We start from the raw sequence: 13,447 nt of genomic DNA, 5'->3' as shown, positions 1-13,447 counted from the left end.
ACAGCCAAAGTGCCCATCAACTGAAGAATGGATAAACAAATTGTGGTACATACACACAATGGAATATTATGCTTCATTGAAGAATAACAAGGAAGCGGCAAGCCACCGCATAAGATGGATGAACCTTGAGATCATTATGCTGAGTGAAATTAGTAAGTCACAAAAAGAGAAATACTGCAAGGGACTACTACTGTAAAAGACTAAGAAAAAGAAATTATACTAAAGGGGGTAGGGGGAAGTTTTTGTTGGTTGCTGGGAAATTGGTGATGGGTGGGGGAAAGGGGGAAGGGTGGGTCACAGTGCGGGGCTTGGACTCAGGAGAGCTTGGGTGCTGGGGAGGGGGGCAATATACAGGGAGGGAGAGGGAAGTGGAGAAACGGGGCAGATGGGAGAACAATTGGGCATGTTTGAATGGGCCAAATGGGACAGAGATAAAGGACGATATATGCACAGCCTTGGATCTCCAGGGCTCTGAGATACAGGGATTGAGTCATGGTTGGAATGGGCGGGGAATCGTGTTAGAATGCTTGGCTGATTTTTGAATCTTGGTTTTCCTTGCATTATAATATAGAGTAGACACTGGAGGGGGGAGAGAAAGGAATAGTCAACAACATCACACTAGAAGGCTTGTAAGTCTGTCTTCTGCCTTTAACTGATTGGAATACCTAAAATGGGGCTACAGTCCACCCAGTGAACGGGGCTTCCTGTGGAGCCTTTGCAATACATAAAACTATAGGTAGAAACCAGAACCACATCCAGATCACCAGAGATGAGAAATCTCCACTTGAAAGGATGAGTTGACCAGCCTGGAGCAGTGAGAAGAACAAAAGATACATCTCGAATGAAAGACCTACAGGAAAAATATGATACAATGGAGGCAGACAGACTGTTACTACAGGAACAAACGGGTCGCTTCCCTCGGAGTCATTGGGACAGTTGGTCGGGTCCTACCAACGCAGGCCCCCTTCCAAAACTGAGACTCGGTGGAAATGCATGCTCGGATTGGTGACCACATGCATCACTGATGGGGAGAAGTGGGGTAAAGGCAGCAATGAAGCGGCGAGCTAAGCCTTACAATATTCAGTGGGCTTCTGTGGACCTGGTTGGGGACCTGGGTGGCAAGTAGTGTGAGGAGACCTGAAGATTCCTGGGCCCAGAGTCAATGACGTAGCCACGGAGGACTCAAGTGGTGAATGGAGCTGCTGACTGTTGGGAAGAGAGGGCATGTGCACAAGGACACCCACACTTGCAGACGGTACCCTCGTGACCGGGACCGGATGACTGGATGATCAGAGATCAACCAGGAGAAGAAAGAAGAGGGGGGAAAACAAAAAGCAAAAAAGAAGATCGAGCTGATTCAATCTGATGAACTTGACCTATACCTAGGAATGCAGTGACTCAAAAGAGGCAACAAATCCTTACAGCAAGAAACATTCCCACCCCCTCCACACACAGAGTAGACAGAGATGGGCAACTTGGACATTGGATACCCAAATGAGGAGGGAGGGACTACAAAGGCAAGAAGTAACTGGCTTACAAGCTTTCAAGAGGGAACCTAGAGCTAGGGGGCATGGAGGAAGGTAGAATCACCAGTGAGTACTATCCAATCTGTCTAGGTGGAGCTGATGAAATGTAATACAGGTGGGTTACTCGTGATACTGTAGTGAATAATGGTTATCAGGACTGATTATGAGGGTTGGAAGTGCCAAGGTAGACGTTGTGTAGCAAGGAAGGGAGTGATTATCTCTCCAGTCTAGGAGAGGTCTCTGGGACCACCAACGGAGAAGAGCCGAGAGTGGGACCCTACCCAGAGAAGCAGGGACGCCTGAAATGGAGACAGAGACGTTGACATGGAGGGATGAAGCTGCTGGGGACTTTGGATCCAGAGAGCGAGAGGGACTGTGGGCCGAAGACTGGGGGTTGGGGGGAAGTATAGAGGATGGGTTTCTAGGATATTCCCTTTGATTGGAAGATGATGGAGGGAGGGGATTGGGACCATGGCAATGAGATGATATACGATGGAATGAATGTAAAACTGAAGTTCTCTCATGTAAACTATCATATAATTAACAATAAAACATTTAAAAAAAACCACAAAAACAATATTGCATAGGAGTGGTGATAAAGGGCATCCTTTTCTGATACCTATTCACAAGGGGAAGGCTTTCAGTTTCTCTCCATTGAGAGTGATGTTAGATGTTGGTTTTATATATATGCTTTCAATTATGTTAAGGAATTTTCTGTCAATTCCGATTTTGCTGAGTTTTTAAAATCAGAAATGGTTGTTGGATTTTGTCAACTGCCTTTTCTGCATCAATCGATATGATCACATGGTTTGTTTCCTTTTTAAATTTATAATGTGGATTACATTAATAATTTTTCTAATGTTGATCCATACTTGCATCCCTGATATGAGTCCAACTTGGTCATGATGTATTATTTTTTTTAATGTGTTGTTGAATTCTATTGGCTTGGATTTTGTTGAGAATTCTTGCATCTATGTTCATGAGGGATATGGGTCTGTAATTTTCTTTCTTAGGGATATCCTTCCCTGATTTTGGTATGAGTGGTATGCTTGCTTCATAAAATGTATTAGGATGTTTTCCATCCTTTTCTATATTATGAAATCATTTGAGTAAAATTGATGACAACTCTTTGAATATTTGTTAAAACTCACCAACGAAGCCATCTGGACCTGAACTTTTTTTTGGTTGGGAGTTTTCTGATGACCTGGTCAATTTCTTTCTTGCATAGGTCTGTTCAAGTTTTCTGTTTCATTCTGTGTAAATTTAGGTAGATTGTGGATTTCTGAAAATGTATGCATCTCTTCTAGATTTTCAAATTTGTTGGAGTACAACTCTTCATAATATTCTGTTATTATCCTTTTTACTGCTATTAATTCTTCTGTGACATCACCCATGTGGTTTCTTATGTGTGTTATTTGTGTCTTTTCCCTCTTTTCTTTTGGTAGGATTTCCAATATTTTTTCAATTTCATTAATCCTTTTGATGAACCTGTTCCTTGTCCTGTTGATTCTTTCTATAGTTTTTCTGTGTTCTATCTCATTTATTTCTGCTCTAATCTTTATTATTTCCTTTCTTCAGTTGATTGAAAGTTTACTTTGGCAGTCTGTTTATAGTTGTTGGAGATGTTGTGTTAATGTGTTGATTTTGATGGTTTCTTCTTTTTGGATGTGTGCATTTATTGGAATAAATTGTCTTCTCAGCACTGCTTTTGCCATGTTCCAAAGATTTTTGTTGTGTTTTCATTCTCATTTGTTTTTGAGAACTTTGTGAATTCACATTTTATTTGTTCTACTACTTTTAAGCACGGTGTTATTCATTTTCCATGTATTTGATTTATTTCCTTGGTCTTCTATTGTTAATTTCTTATCTTATAGCATTGTAGTCTAAGAGATTCTTTGTAGTATTTTGCTGTTTGTAAATTTATGGAGGCTTGTTTTGTGGCCTAAAACATGGTCTATTCTGGTGAATGTTCCATGTGCACTTAATATCAGTCTGTTTCCTTTTCAGTCTTTCTCTTTCTCACCTCACAACCCCCATTTAGGACTTGTGTGTGTGTGTTTGTGTGGGTGTGATAAACAGTTTAGGTCCAGGTGTGGCACTGTGGGTTAATGTGCTGGACTGCAAAGGTGTTTGAACTGCAAGGTCGATGGTTCAAGCTCACCATCCACTCCTATACAGGGTTGCTATGGGTCATATCTGACTCATAGCACTTCACAACAACAATATAGCCGTTTTGGTCCACCATTCCATTTCAAGCAGTGACTTCACCCTTCTTATGTTCTGTGTGCAGTATCCTTAACTGGGCAGATCCATGCGCTTGCATAGTAGAACCCTCTGGAGGTGAGAGGTTGTCCACCTGCTCAGGCACTCCTTCTAGATATTAGAGTGGACACAGACAAGGAGAGACCAATGAACACAGAAAAAAAGAATAACGCCCACACCTTTGTCTCTGAGGAGCTGTTGGATCTCTGAGGTGAAAGAGCTCCCTTGATACTTCACCTGCTTTGACATGCCCAAGATGGCTGCTCCAGGAGCAGGCTGGCTGTCACCAATCAGAAAACACTACCATTCTTACATATGCTGCAAATTTCACAGGCTGTTAACCTTAAAATGTTCTAAATATTCCTTTATATGTAGTTCATAGTTCTGGTGCCATCTCCTGAGCCTGCTTCATCTGCTATTCTGTGTTATTGCTGGTGGAGGTCTGCACTGCACTTCTCCCTAATCTTCCACCAAGTCCCACCTCCCACTTATCAGATATATTGTTTGAAACTATCTTATTCCAATCTGTCTTTTCACTTTCTTGGTAATGTCCTTAGTTGCATTGGTGCCTTAATTTTGATGAAGTTCAATTTATCTACTTGCTTTTCATCTCTTGTGTTTTTGGTATCATTACTGAGAATCTGTTGACAAATCCAAGGTCTCAGATATTTATATCTATCTGCATTTTCTTAATAGTGTTAGATCTTCCATTTAGTATTTTTATACATTTGGGTTAATTTTTGTATGTGATGTGAGATAGAGTGCTAGATTTGTTCTTTTTTACATAGTTTTTCAGTTTTCCATGGAGTCCTGCTGGCACAGTGGTGAAGCTCTCAATTTCTAGTAGAAAGATCAGTGATTCAAGTCTACCCAATGGCTCCCCATGAGAGATGACCTAGAAATCTGCTCCTGTACATATTACAGCCTAGGAAAGCCTACAGGGAAGTTCTACTTAGTCCTATACTATCACTATGAGTTGGAGCTGAAGGACAGCAATAACAACAACAATGGCTTATTCAGCATCATTTGTTGAGAAAATTATTATTTTCCCCATTGAACAGTTTTAACATCACTGTCAAAACTTAATTCAGCATAGACGTAAGGATTATCTTGGGATTCTTACTTTTATTTCATTGTTCTATAAATCTGTCCTTAAGGTACCATCAAACTGTGGTTAAGTGTATTGCTTAATAGTAAGTTTTGAAATTGGGAAACCTCCAAAGTTTTTTTTTTTTTTTTCCAGTATTATTTTGACTATTTTACTTCTCTTGAATTTCGATGTGAATTTTAGAATAAACTTATTCATTACTGTGAAAAACAATTGGAATTTTCATGGGAATTGCAATGAGTTTGTAAATAATTTTTGAAATTATTATTTAACACTGTTAAAATTTTCAATCTATGACTATGGAGTTTCTTTTCATTTATAGAGATTTTATAACAATAGTGTTTTGTATTTTTCTGTATTGTTTTGTATTTTTCTGTATTGTTTTGTATTTTTCTGTATTGTTTTGTATTTTTCTGTATACTTGCATTTCTTTGATTAATTTATTCCCAAGTATTGTTATTTTTCTAATAATTGTAAATTGAATTATTTAAAATTTTAAAATTTTGCTATCACATTGTTAGAATATGGAAACACTTCAAGAAGCTCCAAACCTAGTTTGGGAGTAAAGATAGTAATGCATGGATGCATATATGCAAGTGGTGTTGGTGTTGGTTGTGTGCCATTGAGTCAGTTCCAACTCACAGTGGCTTTGTTTAACATTTTTGAGGCTATAAATCCTTATGAGAACAGAAAACTTCACCTTTCTCCTGTGGAGTGTCTGGTAGATTCAAACTGCTGATCTTTGGGGAGTGATGGTGGTGGTTATGGGTGGTGGAATCAGTTCCAATTAAGAGTCACCCTGTGTAGGGTTTTTGAGATCATAAATCTTTACGGGAGCATAAAGCCTCATCCTTCTCCCATGGAACCACTGGTATTTTTGAACTACTACACAACGACAATTCAATCAATAAAAAAATTGCAAATCTTTACTACCTATCATGGTACAGCCAAGTCTATAATGGGTCACCTCATAAGTATGCAACAGAAAGAGTTGCAACAATCCCTCAAGCTGCTTATAATTTACTTAGGGAGTTTGAGATAGATGCCTGCCAATTATCAATAACAGTACATAGCAATAAAATTCTAAGGACTCAAATCCTGAAGAAGATAAGTAATGCTGAAGGGATCTAGAGAAGAGGAGAATCAGTAAGGGATTTTGGAAGGATGTGGGTCTTTAGTTAGGTATTGGAAGAATAAAATAGTTTATAAGGGGGCAGTACTACAGGAGCGAGGAAATACATCACTAATGGAATAAAGGACTAAAAGATGTCTGTGAGTGGGATCATGAATAAAAATAATTTATGCATATAAGAAAAGGCAAAACACTGAGCAGGGGTTGGGCTTTCTGATTATTTAAGGACTTGAATGTCAAGGTATGGAATTAGATTTTCATCTTTAAGTCTTCCGAGGCATCCAAAGTCACCAAAATCTTTTGAGCGGGGGAATAATGTGATGCAGTCATAGTTGTTGGAGCCAATTTATAGTTCTGAACACTTAGAGAAGGAAAATGAGAATTAGGTGCTTATTTATAAGAGAAACCCAGCCACATCTCAATATTCACTGCACTATCTACTTTGCCCACCACTTATCTGTCAGTTTGTCATACTGTGGTGGCATGTGTGTTGCTGTCATTCTGGAAGCTACGCCATCAGTATTTAAATGCCAACAGCTGTTGAACAAGTTTCAGATGAGCTTCCAAATGAAGACAGACTAGGAAGAAGGAGAGATAGACTACTTCTCAATATTTAGTCACTGAAAATCTTATAAATAGAAAGTGGAACACTCTCAGCACCAGAATATTAACTTTTGAAACATGATGAAAAGCACTAGAATATTATCAGATGTAATGCCAGAAGATGAGCCCCTCAGATGGGAAAGGACTCAAAATATTACAGGAAGAGCTGCCTCTTCAGAATAGAGCTGGCAATTATGATGTGACTGGAAAAAAGTCTTTGGGCTCTTCATTTGTTGATGGGACACAACTCAAATAAAGAGAAACAGCTGAAAACATTCATTAATGATCAGAACATGGAATATTAACAGCATGAATCTAAGAAAATTGGAAATTTAAAACAATGAAATGGAACACATTAGTGAGCATTAGTGAGCAGAAATGCATTAGTATTGGCCATTTTGAATCTAAAAATCACATATTTGCTATGCTCATCATCAAAAATAACAGTTAAGTATTCAATAATAAGTATTCAAATGTATGCACCAACCACTAAAGGCCAGTGATGATGAAATTGAAGAATGCTGTCAACTTCTTCAATTTGACATTGATCAAGCATTCAATCAAAACATATTTATAATCACGCATTATTGTAAAGGAAAGGTTGGAAGGATCAGTAGTTGGAAAATATGTCCTCGGTGATAGAAATGATCCTGGAGATTGCAGGATAGAAATTTGTAAAACCAATGACTTCTTCATTGTAAATACCTTTTTAAAAAATAACAAAAAGGCAACAATACACATGGACTTCACCAGATGGAATGCACAGAGATCAAATCCAGACTACTTCTCTGGAGAGGGGTGGTGGAAAAGCTCCATATCAAAAGCCAAAACAAGGCCAGGGGCAGACTGTGGAACAGACCATCCATAGCTTATATGCAAGTGCTGGCTGAAGTTGAAGAAACTGAAAACAGGTTCACAAGAGCCAGCACATGACCTTGAAAATATCCCTCCTAAATTTACAGATCATCTGAAGAACAGATCCGATGCATTAGTCACTAGTGATAAAAAATCAGAAGAGGTTTGGGATGACATCAAAAGCATCATACAGGAAGAAAGCAAAAGGTCATTAAGACAAGAAAGAAGGCAAAGACCAAAATGAATGTCAGAAGCAACTCTGAAACTTGCTTTGCAGCATAGAGATGCTAAAGCAAATGGAAGAAATGGTAAAATATCTAAATAGAAAATTTCAAAGAACAGCTCAAGAGGACAAAGTCAAATATGATGACAGAATGTTCAAAGACCTGGAGTTAGAAAACCAAAAGGGAAGAAGACGTTCAGCATTTCTCAAGCTGAGAGAACTGAAGAAAAAAAATTAAGCTTCGACTTGCAATATTGAAAGATTCTATGAGTAAACTATTGAATGATGCAGAGAGCATCAAAAGAAAATGGAAGGAATGCACAGTCACTATACCAAAACAATGGTCGATGTTCAACCATTTCAAGAAGTAGCAAACTATCAGGAGCCAATAATATTGAAGGAAGAAGTCTTAAGTGCATTGAAGGCATTGGCAAAGAACAAGTCTCTGGGAATTGACAGGATACAAATTGAAATCTTTCAACAAACTGATGACGCACTGAAGGCACTCACTCATCTATGTTAGGAAGCCAACTACTTAGCCAACTGTCTCGAAGAGATCCCTATTTGTGCCCATTCCAAAGAGAGGTGACCCAACAGAATGTGGAAATCATTGGACAATATCATTGATATCCTATACAAGTTATGATTTTGATAAAGATAATTCCAATTAGCTGCAGCAGTACATAGACAGAGAACTGCCAGAAGTTGAAGCAGGATTCAGATGAGGATGTGGAATGAGGGATATCATTGCTGATGTCTGATGGATCTTGGCTGAAAGCAGAAAATACCAGAATGATGTTTACCTGTGCTTTATCAACTAGGCAAAGACTTTCAATTGTGTGAACCATCGTAAACTATGGACAATATTGCAGAGAATGAGTATTCCAGAACACTTAATTTTGCTCATGAGGAACCTGTACATAGACCAAGAGGCAGATGTTTGAACAGAAGAAAGGAACACTGAATGATTTCAAATTAACAAAGGTGTGCACCAGGGTTGTATTCTTTCACCATATTTATTCAATCTCTATGCTGAGCCCACAACCTGAGAAGGTGGATTATATGAAGAAAAAAGTGGCATCAGTATTGGAGGAAGACTCTTTAACAATCTGCAATATGAAAGTGATACAACCTTGCTTGCTGAAAGTGAAGAGGACTTAAAATTCTTACTGATGAAGATCAAAGACCACAGCCTTAGGTATGGGTTGCACCTCAAGGTAACAAAGACAAAAATCCTCACCACTGGACCAATAAACAGCATCCCTATAATGAAGAAAAGATTGAAGTTATCAAAGACTTCATTTTGCTCTGATCAACCATTAACATTCACGGTAGCAGACGTCAAGAAATCAAATAATGCATTGAGTTAGGCAAATCTACTCTAGAAGACCTGTATCAAGCTTTCTAGAGAAATTACATCAGTTTGAGAATTTAGGTGCACCTGGCCCAAGCTATGGCATTTTCAATAACCTCATATGCATTTGACAATTGGACAGTGAATAAGGAACACTGTAGAAGAATTAATGCATTTGTGTTATGGGGTTGGAAGAAAATATTAAAAGTACCATGGCCTGCCAAAAGAACAAACCATTCTGTATTGAAAGTACAGCCAGAATGCTCCTTGGAAGCCAGGATGGCAAGATTTCATCTCTTATACTTCATACATATTGTCAAGAAGGATTAGTCCCTTGGAGAAGGAGATCATATTTGGTAAGATGGAGGATCAGGGAAAAAAGGAAGACACATAATGTACTGGCACAGTGCCAACATAAATGGTCTCAAGCAAAAATACTAAGATTGATGAAGGATCATGCAGTGTTTCATTCTGTTGTTCATAAGGCCGGTACCAACTTGATGACACCTATAAACAATAACAACAAATTTAGTTTGCCTAACAGATTGCCTTTTGCACTATGCCAAATACTACTCCCTGATAGCTTAATTTTCACCATGGATTTCTCCACCTTAAGAGGATTTATGTCCCTCTCACAAACCTCCGAGCACTTCTCAAGGCCCAAGGAATACAGACCATAGTGTAACATTACGTATTGTAAGGTTCTCTGTAATGTGGCTCTAGCCTATGTTTCCAATTTCCACTACTCCCCTATACTTAGTTACATATCCAGCCAGTTGAGTTAAACAGGCAAATAGGCCTTATACCTATTGTCTTTATGCTTTCTCCTGTAGCAGAATGACTTCCCAGAATTCCTATTGCATGCTTTATTTCTGTAATGGAGACAGCCTCAAAGCATCAATTGATTTCAGCATATATTTACTGAGCACATACTTTGTACAAGGCACTGGGGATATAAAGATGAAAAAGATTCAGCCCTTTCTGGAAAATCAGAAACATAAGCTATAAGGGAGTAGTGGAAGTTGGAAACAGGCTATAGTAGCAATAAGAGAGGTTGCAGTTATTTTTGCTAAGTGCCGTAAAGTTGGTTCCACGTCATAGTGAATCTGTATAGGGTTTTCAAGGAGCACCTGATGAGCTTGAACCACTGGCCTTCCAGTTAAAACCAATCTTAACAGCCCAATGCATTAATCTGTAGAGCCATACCAGGACTCCAATAGGGGAGGTAAGACACAGAAATCCTGAATTCCACCACAAGGCAGAAATCCCATGGAAGTTTCCTTTGCAATATATAATACATATATTCTTGAAAGATTATGTCCCTAAAGGACAGTAAAGAGATACCCATCTCTGAACTAAGTTATACCTTTGGAACTGCTTAGAATTTTGGGCATTGGGTACTTGTGCTTAACACACACCAGGAGTAAATATTGACCTATTCCTGGGCCTTTTCTGCATACTAGATGGGAGCAGGGAGGGTATTGGGGAGTGGCTTGGACCATGGCCCCTTGCAACAGACTCACCCAGCCCCCTCTCCCTAGGCTCTGATCTACATGTCAACTTAGCCACAGGAGTTCTTTGGGGGATATTCGGTGAGATTCCTGGATAGAGAGTGGGTACAATTTCTGTGCTCCTGTCTCTTCACATCAAGCAATTTCTCTAGTCCAGTATGCAGAGTCAGAGTATGCCTACAAGGATAGTAACCAAATGCGCTTCCTGTTACTCTCCCTAAGATATCTGAACCTCTATGTTTTAACACCACCTACTAATACCTTCCTGTTTTGGGAAAGCGTGAGACATATTAAGATACCTCTTTCCATCTCCCCTTCCCTAACTTATTGACTAGCACCTTTGGTTCTGTCTGCTCTCCTTGGAGATTTTTTATCTGATTCCTTCTTCTTTTCTAGCGCATGTCTATGAACTGGCCAGGTAAGACAGTTTTTCTTTTCTAGCCTCTCATTTTTCCTTACCCTCAGTTTTGTTGAATATTTGTAGGAAACATGTGGAACAAGACCAAAGAGGCCTTTAAAGTCAGGATAGAACTTTATTCTCTCTCTGAGGCACCACCCTGAGCTCTGTCTTGGACCACTGTACACACATGATGATTCAGGTCCACCATCCCTCTGTTCCAAAAATCCATGGGTTGAAAGAGTCGGAGGAGCAGTTCTAGAAGCATTGGAAATCAGAGCTCTGGCCCCATCTCTCGTCTTATGAATGATGGGTTCTTGGTATACAACATGCATACCAGAGAAGCCAAATACTCTGGAGAAATTTTAAGGGTTGCCATCTTCAAAAGTGGTTACTCCAGAGAAGATCCAAACACTGGGGCAGTCAGCAAGGACTACTCTAATGAGCCCTGTCTGGGCCAAGTGTACTATATCATAACCCAGATCAACAGTGACTATGTCTGTCTGCTATACACACTACCTCCAGATTAAGAATTTATGGCCAACAGAGAATGCCCCACTAGTTCAGAGTCTGCTAATGATTGTGTATTAAACTCTTGCATTCTGTATGACTCCGTTTTCTGCTACACCTCTTTGTGGCTAGCTTAAAGTATCTTCTTCATTGTCTTGGAGTAACTGACTATACCATAAGTTTCCATTTGCAGCTCTCAGAAGCCAGTTGCTGGATTCAGTCCTAGGTACTTCTAATATTTTTACCTGGGTGTTCTGTTGCTCCTCTCCTAACAACAGAGAACTAGAACTTGCTCCTCATGCCTCCAGGCAGCATTCAACTCTGGCATATTGCCACCAGAAAATTAGAGGCAGGGTCAGCTCTGACAACTCAGAGGACCAACATCCAGGATGACTTCCCTTTTTCCAGGTCCAGACACCATTTCATTGAATTTGTCATGTCACAGACCTAGAGTCTAGTACCCTCGTATTCTTTTGGTGCTTAATAAATATGTAATCATAATAGCAACCTCAAGTCTTTTCTCAAGGTATAAGAAGACCTACAAGAGCTCATTATGTAAAACTAGTTGAAATGGTTTGGGTCCCTTGGATCTTGGATGTCACCTTTCCTTTTTTAATCTTTCCCTTCCCTCTCCACCTAACTTTGTGGGTCCAGTTGGAGCACAAGGGATTTTTAGAAAGACAGTACTCAACTGACTTCTATTCTCTTCATTCTGCCAGGTCCACCTACATAGCTCTTTCCACGTCATTTTGAAGTCTGAAAAAGAAGCACTTATTCAGTCTCAGAGGACTGTGGTGCAAAGATGAAGGATTTTTCTTCCATTCAAAGTGTAGCTATATTGGCCCTACAGATTTCTACCATCTGGAATTCTAGAATCTTTGGGATGTAAACATTTTTCATAAATCATATTTGATAGCTTTCTGTCCACTCCTACAATGAGATGTGAGGGCCAGAGTAAAGAAGTATTTCCCCTTAAACAGAAATGGAAACTAAGAGTGATTGTGTGTATTTTAATGTATATGCATGGGTGCACATATTTTAAATCAGTCTCTCCTGTAAGGACCTGTTCTGGACCAGGTCAACATTGCTTCTTTTCCTCCACACAATCATGCCAAAGTAACTTATTGGAAAATACAATGCTGATATTTGATTTCAATGCAGCCCCAATGTCAGTTCAGGTTTCATCAGGATCTGCTTCCCTTTTTCTATGAGTAAACCTAAAGCACATTGCCACTGAGTCAATTACGAATCATAGAGACAATATAGAACTGAGTAGAACATCCCTATAGAGTTTTCAAGACTCATCTTTACAGAAGACTGCTGCCACATTTTTCACCAATGAAGTAACTGGCGAGTCCAAACTGCTGATGTTTTCCATCAGAATCTGAGTGCTTTTAAACACTGCATCACAAAGACTCCTTTTTTGAATGATCATAAGAGTCAAAATAACACACTAAAGTGAACAGGGAGGAGTCTTCTTCTTTACCATCAACCAACCTGCAAAATCTATGGTTAAAACCTCAGAGTTTTTCTCACGCCAGTCAGCTCCACACAGCTGGTGAAAGGAATGTTTTCTCCCCCCTACCCCCCTTTATGCTAACAAGTCTCTGCAACAGGGCCTTCACACCTAATGTAACCCTCAAGTTCTCACAAGCTTTAAAAACAGCCATTAGCTCTTTTTACTACCATGAAAACAATTGGGGACAAAATCCTGTTGCATTTCCTTTGGTAAAATGAGTTCCAAGTCCAGGGACCCTCATCTGTAAGAACTGTGAGTCTCATGTCTTAAAGTACTTTCAGAGTATTAATTTCCACACCCCAATATTGTAAATGAGGAAATGAAACCCCTGGAAGAATGACTTGTTAAAGTCACATGAATCAATTTAATTGAATAATATTATGAATTGTTATGAACTCCTAAAATCACTCATTATAGCAGGAAATTGTAGATCATCTTTCAACCAAA

At 39.3% G+C, this 13,447-nt stretch overlaps 1 protein-coding gene across 1 annotated transcript in view; it reads left to right on the top strand.

Moving 5' to 3' along the window:
- Positions 1–11,618, top strand: part of LOC102814254 (V-set and immunoglobulin domain-containing protein 4-like) — a 28,883-nt gene extending 17,265 nt beyond the window's left edge. Inside the window, 2 exon segments of the mRNA XM_006870802.1 lie at positions 10,971–10,993; positions 11,301–11,618. Of these exon segments, the coding sequence (XP_006870864.1) occupies positions 10,971–10,993; positions 11,301–11,618 (341 nt within the window).
- Positions 11,619–13,447: the final 1,829 nt, after the last annotated feature.

Source organism: Chrysochloris asiatica, unplaced genomic scaffold (assembly GCF_000296735.1).
Source record: "Chrysochloris asiatica unplaced genomic scaffold, ChrAsi1.0 scaffold00152, whole genome shotgun sequence".
Classification (NCBI taxonomy): domain Eukaryota; kingdom Metazoa; phylum Chordata; class Mammalia; order Afrosoricida; family Chrysochloridae; genus Chrysochloris; species Chrysochloris asiatica.
This window is presented reverse-complemented; position numbering and strand designations above follow the sequence as displayed.